This window comes from Microcaecilia unicolor, chromosome 3 (genome assembly GCF_901765095.1).
Source record: "Microcaecilia unicolor chromosome 3, aMicUni1.1, whole genome shotgun sequence".
NCBI lineage: Eukaryota > Metazoa > Chordata > Amphibia > Gymnophiona > Siphonopidae > Microcaecilia > Microcaecilia unicolor.
The window spans coordinates 56,473,398-56,496,150 of NC_044033.1; the positions used below are offsets into that span (position 1 = coordinate 56,473,398).

At 45.4% G+C, this 22,753-nt stretch overlaps 1 protein-coding gene and 1 pseudogene across 1 annotated transcript in view; both read left to right on the top strand.

Moving 5' to 3' along the window:
- Positions 1–22,753, top strand: part of AHCTF1 (AT-hook containing transcription factor 1) — a 553,711-nt gene that overhangs the window by 444,226 nt on the left and 86,732 nt on the right. The window contains 2 exon segments of the mRNA XM_030195951.1: positions 1,079–1,199; positions 10,451–10,557. Of these exon segments, the coding sequence (XP_030051811.1) occupies positions 1,079–1,199; positions 10,451–10,557 (228 nt within the window).
- On the top strand, positions 6,548–6,684 carry LOC115467473 (annotated as a pseudogene).

Here is a 22,753-nt window from a genome sequence, read left to right on the forward strand (position 1 = left end):
GGTTAAGTTTAATATTCAGCACTGCCTGTTTAAGTTTATAGCGGCCAAAGGTGGTCCAATTTGACCACTTAACTTAGCTGGCGAAGCGCTGAATATTTGCAGCTAGTCAGCTGCTAAGCGCTAATATTCAGCAGCGATAACCAGCTATCTCATGCTGAATGTTAGCACTTAGCCAGTTAAGTGCTATTTAACCGGCCAAGAGCCAGTTAAATAGCTTTGAATATGAGGGGTAAATGTCTGAGTAGGCCTTAAGACTAGACCTGTAGTACAGTTTCAAGATATTAGAATCTGATTATCAAGTATCTCCACAGATTACCCTCTTGATTTGCTAAGCAGCGGATATGACCACAGCATATTAGTGTGTTCATCTTGATTCCTGTATTGTTTAATTAGGCCCTGCAGTCACAGCTCTGATTCTTCCAAATTCCTGTCTGCCGGCTGTGTTTTGACTGGATTGTGGTCTCTCCAGCAGAGAGGTTGTCTCCTGTGTTTGTCTGTTCAGCCCTTACTCTGTTTAGAACGTTAGAGATGCCATGTAAGATATTTTAAGAAGTATCAAGAGTTGTTGTCTACTGCTTTTCTCCCTACATAGCCATCACCCTACTCTCTTCCATGTTGCTATGCAAATTCACATTCTGACTTCTCTGAAAGTACAACTCTGAGGCCATTTCAAAAACAAATCTATTCACCTGCACATGGCTGCCTTTACCTATAGGTTACTCCTGTAAATGGACTCTTACTAGACTTCACGACCTTGCAGTTGGCACCACTTCTTTATCTTCATGGCCTAATGTATCTTGGCTTGTGGAATTGTAAAGTATCAATAGCAGAGACAAGTCTATTATACATGTCTGTAAATTGCTACATACACTTGCACTATACAAATATCAGTTGTTTTTGTATTAATGGAAATTGTTCATGATCTGACCCTTCTGACTGATTTTCTAAGCAGTAAAATCTTTGTTGAAGATGAGTACATTGGCTGTTCTCGTAGTCATAAATTTTAGTAACGTCATTAACTGATTTTGTTTTTATTTAACTATAAATATTTAGCACCATATACTTTGTTGGTTCTTAGGATTAGACAAGGTGACTGAAATCAGATGTCTGGCTGTTCCTGAGGACAAACCGCCTGTATTGCAACCCTTAAGCACCATTCAGGACATTGGTCTTACTACATGTCTGCTAGTCAATAAAAGGTAAATCTCTGAAGTTCATACAAATCTTTATATTAAAAATAGGAAACTGAATCTATGGGGCCATTTTTCTTCAAGTTTGCAGTAACACTGCGTTAGTTAAAAAAATTACTGCGTGGTAACTGTTGGGGTGTACCTAGTATCTTCCTACACAGTTACTGCAAAGAAAAAACCTTTGCTACACATTAAGTTCATTGACAGCAGGGTTGCACTGACTGCCTCATATTGAGGTGGCATTAAGTGATGTGTGTTAATTGTAAGGCACAGTCCATGTCCATTTTGCAGCCCATTTCATGCCATACGTTTATCCCCTGATTCTATATAGGCATTTTGGACGTTATAGAATAGCATGGAGCCCAGATGCACACGTAAACAAATTAGTCAGTTGGGTGCTAACAACCAATTATTGGCGATACTTGGATTTAAGAGGCATTAATTTGGGTTTACTCATGCACCTGTCTACGCACTATTCTATAACGCTGCACATCCAAAATGTCTCATGCGCAGCTCAAAAGGGGCCATAGGAGGGGCATTCCCAAAATTTAGGTGCAATGTTACAGAATACTGGGGTTACACGCCCAACTTGTGCACCAGGATTTATACCAGGTTTCAGTGAGCGCAAGTCCTCGGTCCCAGAGTTGGGCACAGGAACCCGCTCTAAGCACTATTCAACAAGAAGCTCTCAGCCCAGAGTACCTATTATAGAATAATGCTTAGCGCAGATTTTTCCTGCCACCTAAATTTGGGCACCATTTATAGAACTTACCCCTTAATCTATCAATTAGTATGTGTTAAGCGTCAAGCTAGCACAGTAACCACACATGGATACACTTTTTTTTAATGGAATTTTTTCAATATACACTTCAATAAAAAAAAAACATAAATGAATTGCCAAAAAAAAGGATGCTTAGCCCACATTATGAAAGAGAGAGAGAAGAAGAAAAAAAACCCAGAAGGGAAGCCTGAAAAATCATTATCCTCTAATATTGACAGTGACGATATTGTGCAAACCATCCCTGCCCCTTCCCAAATAGAAAGAGACTGGCCACCTTTCTTTTCAAAAAGACATTTTCCAAGATACCCTGGATTAGAAAAAAAAACCATAGTACCGTGAAAGGTAATCACATTTGCAGCGTAGCAAATCACAAGATCATCCACGGTGAATCCCCTGGCTACATGAATGAATTGATCGACCTCCCTGCTAGAAACAGATCTATTTCTTCACAAACTTATCTTAATCTACACCTTCCCAATTGTAGAGGAATTAAATACAAGACCTACTACGCATCCAGTTTCTCCTTTTTGGGCAGCCAGCTTTGGAATGCTGTACCCAGCCCAATCTGATTAATAAACGACTTCTTTCCCTTTAGAAAAATGCTGAAAGCTCATCTCTTTAAGTAAGCCTACCCAAATGCCCCAACCTAATCTCGCCAACTTCCACCCCCAATTCTGTTCTGACTTAAATACCAACCTCCCATCCTTCTCTTTCCATCTCTCCTTAATTTTATCCCTCCTTACCCTTTCTCCCAAATTACACTATCCTATCCTGTCTACCCTCTTTTATCCTAGTCCTATATTATCTAGCTCAACTTATCATACACTACTAAGCCCAACTTTACATTGTTTTACTACTGTTTTATTAAAATTCTATTAACTTTGTATTTCAAATTACTATGTAAGCTGCATTGAGCCTGCATTGTGTGGGAAAGCGCGGGGTACAAATGTAATAATAATAATTAAAAAAATAAAAAAGATTCCCCCCTCCCCCAAGCCAGTGTCTCAGTCCTCAGAGAAAGAAGTATCTTGCATCGTTGTTGCATCACTCGAGACATGTTTGGAAATATATGAATCTTATTCCCAAGAAACAAGTGATTCTTTTTCTTAAAATATTCTTTCAAAAATCATACCTTATCTCCTAAAGAAGCAAGTGTTACCACTAATATGGCTCTTGAGGATTTCCCTTTGTTAGAATTTTCCAGAAACTTTGGCAAGTTCAAACTGCTCTCAGTAGAAATGAAATCAAGAGCACCTTCTACCTCATTGGCAACACGAAATTTAACCGGTATATAATAACAGGAAAATATATAATTCTCAGAGAAGTAGCCTAATGGTTAGTGCAGTGGCCTGAGAACCTGGGGAACTGAGTTCGATTCCCACTGCAGCTCCTTGTGATTCTGGGCAAGTTGTGTAACCCTCCATTGCCCATGGTACAAAATTAGTACCTAAATATATAAATCGCTTTGATTGTAACCACCGAAAGGCAGTATATCAAATCCATCCCCTTTTCCTTTCCCTATCTCTCTTATATTTAGACTAGCCGTTCAGCTCGTAAAAACGGGCTAGTATAGGAGGGGGGGGGTTGAAAAGCCCCCCACCCCGCCGCCGAGTTCGCCGCTGCGGCTCCCCCTCCTAGTTCGTTCCCTCCCCCCTGGAGCCGTCGCCACCCACCTTCCACCCGGTTTGGCCCTCACTCCGCTATTGAAACAGCGAGGGCACGCAGCACACAGCTGTACTGCTGAGCTGCTGTGGCCTTCCTTCTCTGCCTGTGTCCCGCCCTTGTGTGACGTAACGTCGTCGAGGGCGGAACACAGGCAGAGAAGAAGAAGGAAGGCCGACGGCAGCTCAGCAGAGCTGTGTGCTGCGTGCCCTCGCTGTTTCAATAGCGGAGCGAGGGCCCGACCGGGTGGAAGATGGGTGGCGGCGGCGACTCCGAATGGGGGGAACGTTAGCAACGGCAGTGTCCCTTGCAAATGCGCAGTAGAGACCCTCTCTGTTCCGCCCTCGTCATCACGTATTGACGTGGGGGCGGGGCAGAGAGGGTCTCTACTGCGCATTTGCGAGTGAATACGACACTCGCCATTTATATATATTGATTGAAGTAAGACTTCCTTAAAATATTTAGTCAAGGGTCACTTTTTTGTCTGAGGGACAGGCAAGACACATTTCCACATTATGATAACAACATCCGATGGAGCCCGGCACGGAACACATCCCAGCAACTTTCTCAGAGCCTTTGGAAGACTGCTCCATGCATGTGTGCACGCCTTCCCACCCATCACTTCCACACGGGACCAAACAGTCTCGTTCTTTCCACGGAGCAGTGAGAACATACTCGCCCATTCTGTCCACAACTTGCGTCTTGTTTTGGCTTGCAGTCTTGGTTGTTTTTGTATACATGCGCCAAACCAGTGTCCCTTCTTCCCTCATAGTTTCTACTGTTTTTGGCACTTACAAGTTTTATTTTTCCACCGGTCATCGGGTGAATTTTTGTCTTTATCTTTTTTACAATTGAGCTGTTTCAATTTGCTTCAGCAGTTTTCCCCATCACGTCTTTAAAAAAAAAAAAATACTCCCAGTGGTTTTGAAAAGTACTTTTGGTGTACCAGGACCATGTCACATGCTGACACTCATAGTTGGTGCCTGTCATGTCTGGAGCCCAACCATAATGTTTCTTTTTGTAAACTTGGTCAGCAGTTGTCAGAACTATTAGGAGCCATAAATAGCTGCGCAAAAATATTTTTGGCACCAAGAAGTCCGGTCCATCGACTTCAGCATAGGAGGCAAATGTCTCCATGGCCCTCAGAGCTACATTGGACACTGGGGGTGCTTTGGTACTAAGGAGGTCTCCCCCACCTCGACATTGAGCATTGATAGCACCCGTCAGGACCAAGCATCCTTGGAACCCCCCCCCCCCCCCCCCCCCCCCACCTCAAGAACATGTAAGGATTCAACATCATCCATATTGGCGCAGCGGGACCATGATGTGTGTCAGACAGAGGCCAAGAAGCACCAACATCAATCTCTTTTGAGGCCACTCAGTAGTATCTGGTTAACATAGAGATAAGTTACAGATCTTGCCAGCACAGGTAGCTGGTTTCTTGCACAAAGTTAGAAGTCGTAATTTTCAGCTTACACTTCTCTAATGTTGTTATACATAGAGGCTCAGCATTTAGAAATCAGAGAGAGATCTCTCTCTCTCCAGAGCTATCAGCTGTGTGTCCGCTCTGGTGCTATACCAAAACTCTTCTTGATCTTCAACAAGTTTGATACCAGACTTCTGTCCACTGTCCTCAGGTGACTGTTTTGGCCCAATCAGATCACACATTCCTCCTTTCTAGCAGACAAAATGCAGGCCTGGAGAACAATGATGTCCATAGTTGATTCAGACACACGCCCTGCAAGTGCTGGTACCGACTAAGGAGGCCCACAAGCCTTATATCATACTTGTGTCGGTGTAAATCTATCTTTACCAATTTTACACCCAAAGATGAAGTGCAGATGCTCTGGAATGCCAGTGTGTCCTTGAGGTGACAGGCAGTGTAAAAATGCAGGAAACATTCAGGCATCCGTGACAGTATTATCCTAAAAAGATGGTTCCTGGCCTAGTCAGAGTTTGGTTCATAAGCTTCAGTACACAAAAGATGATAGTCATGTCGGGGTGTCCCCGGTGTAATTTGAAATTTCAGCTTCTTGTTAGTTAATATGACCACCACATTTCTTTGCTATAGCATTTCAGCAGTCTTTCATCCAACCCCCCTCTTTTTTTATTTCTCTAGCTTTAAAGTGTGTCTCCTGAAGGAAACATATATCAGTTTTAGCCTTCCTAAGAAAATGTTATATACCCTTGTCCTCTTGATAAGATGGTTGAAGCCATTCACATTTAAGAAGTAAAAATATTTACCACCCAAATACTTGAACAGCACAGACCGCTCTGAAAATTGCATTCTGGACATATGAATCCACATGCCTCATACACTTAATCTGCACTTTCTCATTCATACCCTCACCCTACAACAGACTCATTTGCTTGCTTATTATATCCTTCAAAGCCCCACCCACACTACCATCCCCAAACCCATCCTCCTCCATTAGCTAGCGCAGTCACATCATTCAGGTCTCCTTTTAGAGAGCCCTCTCTCTTCCAGTAACATAGTACACCCCACAACAAGCTTGTAGAAAATAGGACAGCCAAACAAACATTTAAACTAAGCAATACCAATACATCTCTTCCATATTCTAGGTCAGAGCCAACAATAAAATACCAAACTCAAGTGCTCTGGACACATCAGAAGTACTTAACCAAACACACAGTTCCTCTAGCATTATTAACAGGATGGTCCAAAACAAGGGGTCCAAGGTGGGCGAGCGATGAAGGGAAAAGCACAATGTGACACCAATATGTCATACAAATTTTATTTATTCAGTGAACAAAAGATCCACTGCGATTTATTCTTGTTGTGCTGGCAGATTTATATATAAGACCGAGGTCTGTCTATTTACCGACATTGGTTAGTTCAGTGCTGTGTAAAGTGGAAATTACACCCCTAATTCATGCAACTGCCGAAACATGGCCATCATATCGGCCTTTTGGCTAAGATCAAGTGTAGTATCTGTTCTTATCAGTTTAATATCTAATATCTGTACATTGCACAACACTATTGTAAATCAGGGGCGTAGCTACGGGTGGGCCCAGGCCCACTCACCCACCGGCCAAGTCTCCCACATTCAGCGGGAGATTCCCGCTTTGGCAGGTCGTCTCCCGCCAAAGCAGGAAAGTCTCCCGCTGAGATGATCCTCTGCTGCTACCGCCACCACTGCGTCTCTGTGAACAGCCGCCCTCAGCAAAAGAAGAAAATGAAGCGCATATATATATATATATATATATATATATATATATATATACACATATACACACACACACATATATATATACACACACATATTAGCTCTGGGCCCAGCGAAAATGTCAGGTCTGGCTACGCCACTGTTGTAAGTCCACGAAAATGTAAATTGTAAGCCAATTTGTTTTTGGATAATAGTGGGATGCAAGAATGTTTAAATAAAATAAATAAATATACTGTCTTTGTTCATCGAATAAATCTTTTGTGTGCCATATTGCTTAATTTGATTGCTTTATGATTATTTAACAAATAATCCATAATTTATTTATATTTGATATCATATTGGATGTTATCCATGGTTATGTCTTAACTTCTTTTTTGTTAGCCGCTTAGAACCGAGAGGTAATAGCAGTATACAAAACAGTGTACTATGTTACATAAACAGTGTTGCATCATAGATACAGAGTAGTTACTTACCTGTAACAGGTGTTCTCCGAAGACAGCAGGCAATATATTCTCACATATGGCTGCCATTCGACCGATGCACGCTGGGAGCAGTGATGCATCGAGTGGGTCTCCACCCACCTCGGCGCCTCCTGCTTTGCAGACCCCCCGGGACCGTCCTGCATCGGACCCGGCCCCGAAGAGACATGTGGATTCCACGTCCTCTTCTCCGGTGCCGAGGAGTCTCGACGACGGGCGTCGGGCGAAGGCCAAGAGGCATCGTCGTCAGTCTCCTTCGCGTCACGGCACCGGGAGCTCCGGGTCATCGATACATTCGATACCCGAGAAGCGTCGGTGCCGAGAGGATCGCTCCCCCTCTATTACTGAGGTTCCGACGCGTGGGGTCACTGGCAGCCGAGTCCCCACTCCCCAACCTCAGCAGACTTTGCCTCCAATGCCTCAACCGACCCCTCAGCATCTTCCGGCAGCAGCTCTTGATGAGCGTATGCAGGCCATGTTTCCATTTTTTATGGACATGATGCAGCAGTGGCAATTGGCATCGAGGTTGTCGGTGCCGACGGCGCCGACGGTGCCGGTGTCGATGATTTCAGAGGCACCAGTGCCGACAGCGTCGGAGGTATCGACATTGCCGGTGCCGGATGTTTATGCATCAGGCCTTCAGCCTGTGGTGAGGTCTGTTTCACCGGTGCCGCCTCCGGCGCCGGTGTCTTTGACTTCCCGAGTTGGCTCTCCCGAGACATCGGGGCAGGAAGCTTCTCCGGAGTCTCAGGGACCGTCAACTTCTCGACATCGTCATAGAGGCCGTCATGCCTCTTTGTCGAGACGGGCTCAGATCCGGGCGGCTCTGTCTGAGCTTTTAGCCCCATCTGACAATACCTCATCAGAGGATGATGATGGAGTGCATGGGGAGTTCTCTGGTGAGGATTCTCAAGACATCCCATCTGATTCCACTCCCTCGCCACAAAGACAGCTGTCTCCTCCCGAGAGCTTGTCTTTCTCATCTTTTGTTCGGGAGATGTCTGAGGCCATCCCCTTCCCCGCGGAAATTGTGGATGAGCCCAGAGCTAAAATGCTTGAGGTTCTGGACTATCCATCTCCACCTTCATCTTCTGCCACAGTTCCTTTTCATGAGACTCTCAAGGAACTTATGTTGAGGAACTGGGAGAAGCCTTTTTCTTGTCCAACCGTCCCCAAAAAAGTTGAGTCCCAATACCGGATCCATGGGGAACCCAGTCTCATGCGGGCTCAATTGTCTCATGATTCAGCGGTGATGGATAATACAGTGGTGGAAATAAGTATTTGATCCCTTGCTGATTTTGTAAGTTTGCCCACTGACAAAGACATGAGCAGCCCATAATTGAAGGGTAGGTTATTGGTAACAGTGAGAGATAGCACATCACAAATTAAATCCGGAAAATCACATTGTGGAAAGTATATGAATTTATTTGCATTCTGCAGAGGGAAATAAGTATTTAATCCCTCTGGCAAACAAGACCTAATACTTGGTGGCAAAACCCTTGTTGGCAAGCACAGCGGTCAGACGTCTTCTGTAGTTGATGATGAGGTTTGCACACATGTCAGGAGGAATTTTGGTCCACTCCTCTTTGCAGATCATCTCTAAATCATTAAGAGTTCTGGGCTGTCGCTTGGCAACTCGCAGCTTCAGCTCCCTCCATAAGTTTTCAATGGGATTAAGGTCTGGTGACTGGCTAGGCCACTCCATGACCCTAATGTGCTTCTTCCTGAGCCACTCCTTTGTTGCCTTGGCTGTATGTTTTGGGTCATTGTCGTGCTGGAAGACCCAGCCACGACCCATTTTTAAGGCCCTGGCGGAGGGAAGGAGGTTGTCACTCAGAATTGTACGGTACATGGCCCCATCCATTCTCCCATTGATGCGGTGAAGTAGTCCTGTGCCCTTAGCAGAGAAACACCCCCAAACATAACATTTCCACCTCCATGCTTGACAGTGGGGACGGTGTTCTTTGGGTCATAGGCAGCATTTCTCTTCCTCCAAACACGGCGAGTTGAGTTCATGCCAAAGAGCTCAATTTTTGTCTCATCTGACCACAGCACCTTCTCCCAATCACTCTCGGCATCATCCAGGTGTTCACTGGCAAACTTCAGACGGGCCGTCACATGTGCCTTCCGGAGCAGGGGGACCTTGCGGGCACTGCAGGATTGCAATCCGTTATGTCGTAATGTGTTACCAATGGTTTTCGTGGTGACAGTGGTCCCAGCTGCCTTGAGATCATTGACAAGTTCCCCCCTTGTAGTTGTAGGCTGATTTCTAACCTTCCTCATGATCAAGGATACCCCACGAGGTGAGATTTTGCGTGGAGCCCCAGATCTTTGTCGATTGACAGTCATTTTGTACTTCTTCCATTTTCTTACTATGGCACCAACAGTTGTCTCCTTCTCGCCCAGCGTCTTACTGATGGTTTTGTAGCCCATTCCAGCCTTGTGCAGGTGTATGATCTTGTCCCTGACATCCTTAGACAGCTCCTTGCTCTTGGCCATTTTGTAGAGGTTAGAGTCTGACTGATTCACTGAGTCTGTGGACAGGTGTCTTTCATACAGGTGACCATTGCCGACAGCTGTCTGTCATGCAGGTAACGAGTTGATTTGGAGCATCTACCTGGTCTGTAGGGGCCAGATCTCTTACTGGTTGGTGGGGGATCAAATACTTATTTCCCTCTGCAGAATGCAAATAAATTCATATACTTTCCACAATGTGATTTTCCGGATTTAATTTGTGATGTGCTATCTCTCACTGTTACCAATAACCTACCCTTCAATTATGGGCTGCTCATGTCTTTGTCAGTGGGCAAACTTACAAAATCAGCAAGGGATCAAATACTTATTTCCACCACTGTATGTTTCTCTGTATTGAGAATAATAAGAATAATTATTGGTATCATTAATAAGTAGAAAATCATATTGATACAAATGTAAACTGTGCTTGAAAACATACAAGAGAGACAGTGGAATATTTATTTTAAGAGGGTATTGATTTTATATGAGATTTCTAAGTTTCATATTTTTATATGAGATTTCTAAGTTTCATATTTTTTTAAATTTCTGAGCAGCATGAAAATATAAAATGGAGGTAACTTGCAAATCAGATTTGTCTTGATTTTTCTTTTTTTTTCTTCCTTTTTACTAATAAAGTGAAGTTTTCAGCCAAGAATCTGCAACATCATTCCTTTTGGTAGAAAAAATGATTGGTACTAAAATAAACCCAGGTACATCACTGTCAACAGCAGCAGATATTGAATGTAAGTATATTCACAGATGTGTTCAGCAGCAAAAATTTTCAAAAACTTTAATTGATTAGTTATACCATGATAGTGATGGAATCAAACACTGGAGATTTTTCCTCCACCATATCTTATCACAACATACCCAGATAAATGCTGCGTGGCAGGTGACATTCATTTAATTCTTGAAGCTGCTCATACTTTTCTCCCTTCCCTGGTAACATTTCTTCCTGCTCATCACCTGCCTAGTTGCTAATGTGTAAGAAAGCATGTGTTTTTGGTTTTAATTTCCTCATTAACTTGTCAGTTTGCCACCTTTTTCATCACCAAAGCAATTTTTTCTTCTCCCACTCATTGGGAAGTTAGCGATCTCCCTCACAAATTTCAGAAGAGGGGTCCTTTTACTAAGCTGCGGTAAAATGGGGGCATGTGCTAGCGTCAGCATGTCTTTTTGATGCGCGCTGAGGCTCCTTTTTACCGCAGAGAGTAAAAGGCTGACTTTTTTTTTTTTTTATTAAAAGAAATGATCGTGTGGTAAGTGAACCACTTACCGCATGGCCATTGGGGGGGGGGCACTTACCACCAAGGACAACGTCACTGCTGACTAAGCCACCAGCATTACAAAAATAGAACATATTTTTTTAGTGCCGGAAATAGCGCATGCTGGAGGTGGAAACTACCGCTAGACTCCTGTGGTAGCCCTGGCAGTAGTTCCATATTGGCACACGGCAAACCCATTGCCACGCGCCAACCCTTTAGTAAAAGGGCCCCAGAAGGAGCTAACTGCTTTTCCATAGCGTCCCCAGATCAATCCAGAGACTTGTGGGTTATGTCCCTCCTCTAGCAGGTTAGATAGAGAGAACTCCGAAGTTCGCCACAAGAGGGCATGTGCAGCCAATCTAACTTCAGTATTCTCTCTATCTAGCAGGTAGAAGGGTGCATAACGTGCAGCTCTTCAGGCTCCTATCCCGTTCCCTCGGGTGTGTAGAGCCTTAATTGGGGTTGAGGTGCTGGAGCACATTTTGGGATACACCTGGTGGTGCCAGGTCCCTACCCTTCTCCCCCTGGCAGCCTGTGTGGAGGATTTTGCTGTATCTCTCCTGCCTCTTTAAAAAAAAAAAACCCAAAAACCCTGACAAAAGGTTTCTATTGCAACAGCTGCCTCTTCAGCCCGTAAGTGACTTCTTTAGTCTTTAAATTGTCTCCGTTCAGCTGCTGGGAACGTGAGCAGGGCTGTGCTGAAGCGAAGGTAGGACTTCCTGATAATTTGGGCGCTATGTCGGTTCCGTCTGAAACGGTTAAGCGATGTTCGCGCTGCGGGGCTAGGAGGTCGGCGTCGGGGGGCCTGCGAGGCTTGTTCCGCGGTGGGGAAACCGGTTCCAGAGCAGGGAGACCGCGGGTTGTCCGGCGAACCGTCTCAGGGCAGCGAGTCTTGGTTGGCGGGAAAATCGGGGTCGGCTGCAGCGTGTGGCTCCGCCAGCGCCATTTTTGATGTTCCGCCGTCTTCTCAGGATTTTACTGCGGCGGGTTCTCCTCTCATCGCGTCTGAACGTACCGAACTTGCTTCTTCTCTCCCGGATAGAGCGACTGTGGGGGATTTTTCTCCGGAGTTTGTGCTTCTTATGCACAAAGCTGTTTTGATGCGGTCAGCGGGAGAGGGGCAGTCAACGGCCATTTTGGATAGCCCCGCACCCCCCTGCGCTGAGTTGTCTCAGAAACCGACTAAGAGGGCCCGTTTTCAATTAGGGGACCTCAGGGGGGTTGAATCCGAACACTCTGACTCTGATGGGGTACCAGGGTCAGGGGAAATCAAACCAGACTGGCTGGAAGAGGGGGAGTTGCCCGCTGCTGAAGGGGATGACCCTACTGCAGTATGGCTATTTAAAAGGGAAGAGCTCATTCCTTTTATTATTCAAGCTTTGCAAGTGCTGAATTTGTCTCTTCCAGAGTCCGCGGTTTCATCCGCGCTCACCTCTTCCATTATGTCTGGTACTAGAGCCCCTTCTAAAGCCTTTTATATGCATGAGGCAATGCATGTGCTCATTAAAACTCAATGGGATTCCCCAGAAGCCAGCCTAAGGGTGGCTCGAGCAATGGCTAAGCTCTGTCCCTTGAGACAGGAGGATTTAGATTCTTTGCGTCTCCCGGCGGTAGATTCTCTGACATCAGCAGTGGCAAAGAAGAGACCCGCAGGAGAAAAAGATTGAGTCGGCAGTTCAAGCTTCTTTTGAAGTATCAGCCTTGATGTTACAGGCCGTGGTCTGCGGTTCATATGTGGCCAGAGCTTGTCTGTCTTGGGTCCAAAGGCATCTTCACCGGAGGAGTTGGTAGATGTTTTGCCAGTTTTGGAGTCCGGGTTGGCTTATTTGGCGGATCTTTTATATGACATTCTCCGAGCTTCTGCTAAAGGAGTGTCGTTCGCAGTGTCAGCTCGACGTTGGATTTGGTTAAAGCATTGGGCTGCTGATCTGCCTTCTAAGTCCAGTTTGGCCAGGCCTCCCTTTAAAAGGAAACTCCTCTTTGGTCAAGAATTGGCCCAGATTGTTAAGGATCTTGGGGACCCTAAAGGTCGCTTGCCGGAAGACAAGTCAAAACTCAGACGAAATCTTTCCGTCCGCGCTTTAAAGATACAAAGCGGTATAGACCCGGGAGGGCCACGTTTTTCTCAAAAACAACAGCAGTCCTTTCGTCCAGGCCGCAGACTTTCCTCCCCACCTGCCAGAAATCAGCAAGGTGCCAGAGGTACTCAATGATGGGGCCCTGGTCCAGCCCTCTCCACCCATAGGAGGAAGGTTGTCTCAGTTTGGGGAGGAATGGAGCAGGGTAACTACGGACGAATGGGTCCTAGACATTATTCAAGAAGGATACAAATTGCAATTTGCTCGTCCCTTAAGAGACAGTTTTCTCGAGTCCCCTTGCAATTCAGTACTAAAGACCGCAGCGGTGAGGGACACGTTGGCAGAACTGCTACATCTGGACGCAGTTGTGCCTGTTCCTTCGGACGACATAGGTCGAGGTCGCTACTCCATTTACTTTGTAGTAGGAAAGAAAGGAGGGTCCTTTCGACCAGTCTTGGATCTCAAGGCGGTCAACAAAGCCTTGAAAGTACAACATTTCCGGATGGAAACGCTTCGGGCGGTGCAGCCAGGAGAATTTTTGGCTTCACTGGATTTGAAGGAGGCATACTTACACATTCCTATTTGGCCTCCGCACCAACGGTTCCTCCGATTTGCCGTGCTAGGGCAGCATTTCCAATTCAGAGCTATGCCCTTTGGTCTGGCCACGGCACCACGCACCTTTTCCAAGGTGATGGTGGTGGTGGTAGCCTTTTTGCGAGCCAGAGGATGGCAAGTTCATTCTTATCTCGATGATTGGCTGATTCGCGCTCAGTCTCATGATCATTGTCTGTTAGCGTCTCAGGCCGTGATAGATCTCCTAGATAGATCTCCTACGGTCTCTGGGTTGGGTAATAAATTTTCAAAAGAGTCATCTTGTTCCGACTCAAACTCTGGAGTGCTTGGGAGTACGCCTGGATACCAATCAGGGTCGAGTTTTTCTTTCGGATTTCCGTCGCATGAAGCTGCTGAAACAAATCTCTTCCATCCTGCAGAGTCCGGCCCCATCAGCATGTGACTATGTTCAGGTTCTGGGGTCAATGGCGGCAACAATAGAGGTTGTTCCTTGGGCTCGCAGTCACATGCGTCCTCTGCAATGGCATCTGCTCAGCCAGTGGTCTCCTCTGTCCGGGGATTATGCAATTCGCCTTCCCTGGGCGTCTCGAGCTCGTTTTGCTCTCCGTTGGTGGCTCAAGTTGGAGAATTTGACACGAGGTATGCCACTGGATACACCAGATTGGCGAGTAGTAACGACGGATGCGAGTCTGGCGGGCTGGGGAGCTCTTTGTCTCGGGCACTCAGCTCAGGGCACGTAGACTCTTCAGGAGGCCCGGCTGCAAATCAATCTTGAGCTTCGAGCTATCCGGTTAGCTCTCATAGCTTTCGAAGATCTATTGAGAAATCATCCAGTTCGAGTTCTCTCAGACAATGCCACAGCAGTGGCATATGTCAGTCGACAGGGGGGGACTCGCAGTCTTCCACTGGCAGAAGAGGCGGCCATTCTTTGTCGCTGGGCGAAGGCAATGTTCCCCTTCTATCAGCCGCTCACATAGCAGGAGTACTAAATGTTCAGGCCGACTTTCTCAGCAGGACTAAGTTGAATGCCGGGGAGTGGGAACACTCTCAGCAGGCGTTCAATCAGATTTCAGATCGCTGGGGGACCCCGGTGATGGATCTGATGGCTCGTTTCTCCAATGCAAAGTCCCTCACTTTTTCAGCAGAGGCAGGGAGTTCGGGTCCGAAGGCATAGACTCTGTCCTTCAGCCGTGGCCGTTAGAGCTTCTGTATGTCTTCCCTCCATGGCCGATGGTCTGTCGAATAATCAACAAAATCTCTCGGCATCCGGGGATGGTGATTCTTGTGACGCCGGATTGGCCCAGGCGTCCGTGGTATGTGGACTTGATTCACCTTCTGATCGACGAGCCGATGCATCTGTCTTCATTAGCGGATCTTCTTCATCAGGGTCCGGTAGTCATGAAGGATCACGCCCAGTTTGGGCTTACGGCCTGGCTATTGAGAGGTCGCGTCTGAGGCGTAAAGGCTACCCGGAGGCAGTTATTCGAACAATGTTGCAGGCACGCAAACGATCTACTTCTGCAGCGTATTCTCGAGTTTGGAGGACATTTGTTGCTTGGTGTTCTTCGGCAGGCATACTTCCCCAGTCAGCTCCTCTTCGGTCCATCTTAGCCTTTTTACAGGAAGGGATGGATAAAGCACTGTCAGTAAGTACTTTAAAGGTACAGGTAGCAGCGTTGGCGTGCTTTAGAGGTCGTGTGAGTGGTCACTCTTTAGCGGCGCATCCTGATGTGATACGATTTCTTCGAGGGGTAGGACATCTTACCTCGAGTTCAGGTGGTACCAGAGTGGAATTTGAATCTGGTTCTCAAGGCCCTACAACGGTCTCCTTTCGAACCCTTGAAGAAAGCTTCCTTGAAGGATCTTACATTGAGGACCGTGTTTTTGGTAGCAACGGCTTCAGCTAGAACGGTATCAGAGCTTCAGCCACTTTCGTGCAGGGATCCCTTTCTCCACTTTTCGGAAGCAGGTGTGTCAGTAAGGACTGTCCCGTCTTTTGTTCCAAAGGTAGTCTCAAGGTTTCACATGAACCAAGAGGTCGTTTTGCCATCTTTCAAGCGAGAAGATTATCCACAAAACTTTCAAGCTTTACGATGTCTAGATGTTAAGAGAGCACTGCTCTATTATTTGGAGGCGACTAATTCTTTTCGGAATTCAGATCATCTTTTCGTGCTTTTTGCAGGACATAAGAAAGGGAACATGGCCTCTAAGGCCACAGTCGCTCGGTGGCTTAGAGAGGCGATCGCATCAGCTTACCTTGTGATGGGAAAGTCTTCTCCTCTCCGCGTACGGGCACATTCTACTAGAGCTCAGGCTACTTCCTTTGCGGAGTTTCGTTTGGTGCCATTGGAGGACATTTGTAAGGCGGTGACTTGGTCTTCGTTGCATATGTTTGCGAAGCATTACCGTTTGGATGTGGCTGCACGGCGGGAGGCATCTTTCGGGGCTTCGGTTTTGTCCGCCAGGATTGTATAGTCCCACCCTTGATGAGGATTGCTTTGATACATCCCACAAGTCTCTGGATTGATCTGGGGACGCTATGGAAGGTAAAATTATGTCTTACCTGATAATTTTCTTTCCATTAGTCCCTCAGATCAATCCAGAGCCCCTCCCTGGCTATCACTCTGATAACGTCTGCTCGGATTCATTGTGATTCATTATGATTCAGTTGGTTCTGTTCACGTTCCTTGGTTAGAACGGTTTTCAGATATTCTTAGGTGTTATATATTTGTTGACTATTTCTTGGCATTTTGGAGATTTCTCCCAATTTTATGCTGTATTGACAGAGGCAGGAGAGTGTTTTATAGTTCAATGGAAGTTTACTACTGCTTTGGTATCGTTATACTGAAGTTAGATTGGCTGCACATGCCCTCTTGTGGCGAACTTCGGAGTTCTCTCTATTTAACCTGCTAGAGGAGGGACGTAACCCACAAGTCTCTGGATTGATCTGAGGGACTAATGGAAAGAAAATTATCAGGTAAGACATAATTTTACCTTATGGCAGCTGTCTTGAATTTTCGTGTGCTGTTATTCTCAATTCCATATGACCTAAATGTTCTCCTTGATCCTTCAGGTATGAAGTGGGGGGGTACTGCATATCATGCTATAGTAACAGCTGTTTTTGTTAGTCTTCTTACTGCATATTTTTTTCAAGGTACCTGAATTTCTTTGTGACACCAGGGGAGTGTTTTCTTCTGTTGGGCTCACAGCACAACAACAACAAAAAAATCGTGTGCTACTGGGCAAAAACCATTTGTCCTGTACTAAATTCAGTGTGCGTATTCCAAATCCGAAGTCAGAATTGTTGTAACACGTCAGGAAATTTTGTTATGCATAAGTTTGCCCAAATGAATTAAGCACTTGGAAAGCATTGAATAATTTTTTACAGAACAAGTTTTACTCCAACAATTGCCTGATGTACATCAAAGTTTTCGTAGTAAACAGTATATTAAAATGTAATGGAATAACAAAATTTCAAAAAAGTCTCGTATTCCAGTTTAAAAGTCTTACTTCAGCAAGGCCCAGTACTATTAAAAGTGCTTCAGGCATCTGCTTTTGCGTTTGTGACCGGTCATATTTTCCCGTTGCAAAAACCAGCAGTAGTCCCCCATCAAGTTGGGATTCCAGCGGCCTTGATATCTGTTCTCCATTTTAGAAATGTCTTTATGGAACCTCTCTCCATGTTTGTCACTTACGAGTCCCAAATTGGGTGGGAAAAAGTCAAGATGGGAATGTAAGAAATGCATTTTCAATGACATTCGGCAGCCAAGTTGTTCATATGCTTTAAGCATGTTGTCTACTAGTTCAGCATAGTTTTCAGCTCGTCTGTTCCCAAGGAAGTTCTGCACTGCTAGCACAAATGCATCCCAAGCTGCAAGTTCCAGAGGGTTGAGTTTTGTTCTGAATGTGTCATTCATTAGTTTGTTGATTTTGGGGCCAATAAAAATTCCGACCTTTATTTTAGCCTCAGTTTCAGTGTGCTAAACATCTCCTTCAAATACTGGAAACCATTTCTATCACGATCAAGTGCAATTACAAAATTTTTTATTAAACCAAGTTTAATGTGAAGTGGTGGAAGATAAACTTGAAGTGGATCGACTAGTGATTTGTGTTGTACATTGTACCAGCCAACTGTGTGCTCAGCTCTGAGAGGCCACTGTCTCATTTTGTAATGATTTTTGTCATCACGACTGTTCCATAGGCACAAGAAACCAATATGCTTCGTGTACCCTAACTGTAGGCCAAGCAGCAGTGCTACCACTTTCAGGTCAGCACAGATATTCTATTTATGTTCAGAGTATTTGATCATTTTCAAAATTAACTCCATAGAAGCATGGGTCTCTTTCATTCCAACCCCATGAGCCAATGGAATAGATGGTTTTTCGTTACCATTTTTTTTTTTTTTGTTACATTTGTACCCCGCACTTTCCCACTCATGGCAGGCTCAATGCGGCTTACATGGAACAATGGAGGGTTAAGTGACTTGCCCAGAGTCACAAGGAGCTGCCTGTGCCGGGAATTAAACTCAGTTCCTCAGTTCCCCAGGACCAAAGTCCACCACCCTAACCACTAGGCCACTCCATTGTGCAACAAGACAGCTTTCAAACTTGTTTTGCTAGAGTCTGTGAATAGCCTCCATCGGGAACATGTGTACCATCTAACTCCATCATAAGACCATTTACATCAGTACAGAAACAGACATCGCTTTCCATTGCTTAGTATGCAGCTAACTTGGTGTGTCGATGACGAAAGTGTGAAGTTGTGGTGCTTCGTTGTAGCAAATTCCATTCCCAAAGTCTAGAAGCTAGCAGTTCTGACTTTTCTTTAGATAATGACAGATCTTTTACCAGATCATCTAAATCTGATTGGGTCAGCAAGTGCGGCTGACCCTCCAGTTGTTCTGGATCAGGAAGTACATCATGCCAATCAACATCTTCTTCTTCATCAGGATCAGAAGCGTCAAGTTTCAATTGCCGTTCCTGCTGCAGGACGGGCAGGCACTGGATTCTCTACATCGTGTGGTACTGGTTTAAGAGCAGACTCAGTCAGGATACACAATTTGTGACTTGTTTCTCTTTGAATATCTGGCGATTTTAGTCATGCAGAAATAACAGTCTGGTGATTTTTTTGCTCACTCCAAACCATTGGCACTGCAAAAGCCATTCCTTTCCTTTTACCAATCAACCACTGCGTTAGCCCAGAGTAACACACAGTGCAACAAACATGAGGTGCCCAGCTTTTATCTTGATCTCCAATTTGATAGTGAAAGTAATACTTGTAAGCAAGGCGCACTCGCTTTGTCAGATTCTTGCGCTGATCAGTGTATTTGCCACATATGTAGCAGAAATTGTCTGGATCGTTAACACATTTGCGTCTATCCATCTTGCCTTATAAACTTACTGCTGATATCAGCCAATAGACCTGTCTGAGCGCGTCCGGGCATGTCCGTTGGAATATTTCCAATATATAATGTGTTAATATTATAGGTGATACAGGCTTTGCATGTATATAGAACTTAAAATCTAGACGTGTCTGGCAAATTCAGAGTTCATATTTGGAATCGGCGGGTTCAATTTAGTATAAATCACATGCTTTTCTCTCAGTAGCAAAATCATTGTTGCGTTGTTTTCAAAAGAGAAAGATGTCTAAAAAGTCACATAAGTCTGCACTTGGACGTTTTTCTATGAAGTCCATCAGAAGTACGTCCAAATCTCAAGGGGACGTTTCAGGGGCGTGTTCAGGGCGGGACTTGAGCGTTCCTAAGACTTATACGTTTTTCAGCCATAATGGAACAAAACAAAAACGTCCAGGACTAAAACTTAGACGTTTTGAGCTAGACCTGTTTTTATTACAAATAAGGCATAAGAAGGTGCCCTAAATGACCAGATGACCACTGGAAGAAATCAAGGATGACCGTCCCTTATTCCTCCAGTAGTTGCTAACCCCCTCCCACACACCAAAAATGTGATTAAAAACATTGCCAGCACTTTTTCCTCATGTGTTTGTTTCCGCAGGTATGTACCAGTTCCGTCTTGCACTGTCTTTCTTCTGTCATATTAGCCCCCCCCCCTTTTTTTTTGCCCTTTTACACTTATCTTTAACACTTGTTTGTTTGTCTACCTCCCGTTCCCTTTGCTCTTTCACTTCGCATTCATTCCCTGGGATTTTCAGGACCAGTCATTGCCACTCTTTTGGGGGCACGGAAGCAGTCTACTTCAGCAGCGTACGCGTGAGTGTGCAAAGCTTTCTCGGCGTGGTGTGCTTTCCATGCTGAATCGCCTTTTTGTGCGGACATTCCGGTTATTCAGGAGTTCCTTCAGGATGGTCTTCAAAAGGGATTGGCATATAATTCCCTTCGAGTGCAGGTGGCCGCGCTAGCTTGTTTTAGGGGCAAACTGGACAGTTCCTCTTTAGCAGCTCACTCTGATGTGGTCTGTTTCCTACACGGGGCTCTTCGGATTCGGCCTCCTCTGCGGCAGCCGTGCCCAGCGTTTGAATGTGGTACTGCGAGCCCTACAGGCCCCACCGTTTGAGCTGTTGAATAAGGTTCTGAGAAGGATCTAATACTTAAGACAGTGTTTTTGGTGGCCATTGCTTCGGCTAGGAGGATTTCTGAAATTCAGACTTTGTCTTGCAGAGATCCTTTTTTGTAGTTTTCTGAAGCAGGGGTGTCGATCCGGACGGTGCCATCGTTTCTACCTAAAGTGGTTTCGGCTTTCCATGTCAATCAGGCGATTTATCTTCCGTCTTTTCAAAGAGAGGATTATCTGGGGGAGTTTGCCTCGCTATGTTTCCTGGACGTGCGGAGAGCCTTGTTTCGGTACTTGCAGATCTCTAACGAGTTTTGACGCTCAGATCATCTCTTTGTGCTCTTGTCGGGATCGAAAAGAGGTGAGGCGGCTTCTAAGGCTTCCATTGCTCACTGGATTAGGGAAGCCATTGGAGTGGCGTATCTGCTACAAGGGCAGGCGTCTCCAGTGGCCCTGAAGGCGCATTCTACTCGGGCACAGGCAGCTTCTTGGGCGGAGGCCTTATCTCTGGAAGAGATTTGTCAGGCAGCTACTTGGGCGTCCCCTCATACTTTTGCAAAGCATTACAGGCTAGATGTGTCTGCTTGGGAGGATGCGAAGTTTGGGGCAGGAGTGTTGGCACGGGGAGCGTCGGCTTCCCACCCTACTTAAAGAATGCTTTGGTACATCCCACTAGTTCCTGGATTCATCTGCTGCAAGTAACAAGAAAGGTAAAATTATGTCTTACCTGATAATTTTCTTTCCTTTGACACCGCAGATGAATCCAGGATCCCTCCCTAGTTCAGCCAACTTTTTTTTTTTTTCATTTTCTGCGCAGTGTGGCTATTTTTTCCTTCCGGGTTCTCTTTTGCAGAGTTCAGACAGATATTTATTTATTTATTTCAGTGCATTTATACCCCGCCTTTTGCCACAGTGATAGAGCCCCAAAGCGGCTTACAATGAACCAATTAAAATAAATACATTAGTTACATTTTAGTAATTAGAGAGGGAAAAGAAGGGAAAAGTAGGGAGGCAAAGATGAACAGCAAAAGTCCTGGTGGGCCAAGGGGAAAGATGAAAATCCAGGCTGGCACAGATGGGTCCAGCAAGAATATCTCCAGTCGGGACTGCAACAGGCCCAGGTGGAACAAATGAAGCCGGAGGCAGGCATCCACAGCGACGGAGTCAGCAGGGCAGTAAACAAGATGGCGGACCAAACGGTCATCCTCCGCGGCCTCAACCGCCGGGGCACTCCAGCCAGGGACCTCCATCACTGCAACTCCAAGAAACAGCTCACCAGTATAACTGACTAGCGTCGGGACAGGGCACTTCCTCTGCAACGCAGGAATGGGGACTGAAGGATGCAGCGCCAGAACCACTTTCCGGCAGCGAGGCGTGCAGGGAAAGACAACAGAGAGCAGACCAACGGCCCCGGAAAGGGAAGCGCGATGAGCAAGCGGAGACCCGATGAAGTCCAGAATCAGCTGTCGGCGAGATGTTTAGGCTGTGCCCGAATTTAGTCCAGTTCCAGCTCAATGATCATCCAGGGTAATGGGAGACAACTGGAGCTAACCGTCAGCGCGATGGTCAAACGGTAGCCAAATCCGACCTGCTGACAGTTTATTTCTGCACAATAACAGACCCCTTTCGGCCCAATTACAGCCCTGCTGTAGTTAACTTTCGGCGTGATGTATAGGATGTGCCGGTTGGACTCGATTTTAGCCCGATGTGCTGTCTGGTGAAACTAAGGCACCCGGAGCTGACAGCGTGATGTTTAGTCGGCGGCCATCTAACGGAAAGGATGGAAAGGATTCTGATTTCTGGATCAAGTTGCAGTTATTTCAAAGTTCTTATTTGGTTCTCTGTTTTTCATAGTGAGGATGGTTTCTGGTTGTTGTTGGTTTCATATTTTTGGCCTTGGCAAATGCTTACGAATGACATACTAACTGAGGAAGAAGCTGGCCGTTTAGCATCACTACCTTTAGTTTGTTTATCTCTGTCTCCACCTGCTGGTAGGTGGACTTAACCCACTAGTTCCTGGATTCATCTGCTGCGTTGAAGGAAAGAAAATTATCAGGTAAGACATAATTTTACCATTGCCATAACGAAGATTTATTAGGTGAGGGAGTTTTCCAGTTTAAGGAGATGCAAACAGGAGCATGATCTGAGACTACAATAGGAGAAATATTAGTGTGAGACAAAAATTACAATAAAGATTGCAAGATTAAAAATTAAACTATCCTAAAAAAAAACTATTATGGGGTAATGAGAAGAAAGTATATTCCTTATCTGTGGGTTGTTGCAATTTCCATGGATCCTGCAAGTGAAATTGGAAGATAAGAGCATGCAGAGTAGTAGATGCTTTAGCTGGTGAGATTTTAGTTCTAGAGTATCTATCCAACCAGGTGTCTAAAGGTAAATTAAAATCACCAGCCATAATGATAGGTAATGAGTCATAAATTTGTAATTTTTGACAAAGAAAAAAAATCAGGAGAATCCATATTCGTTGCATAT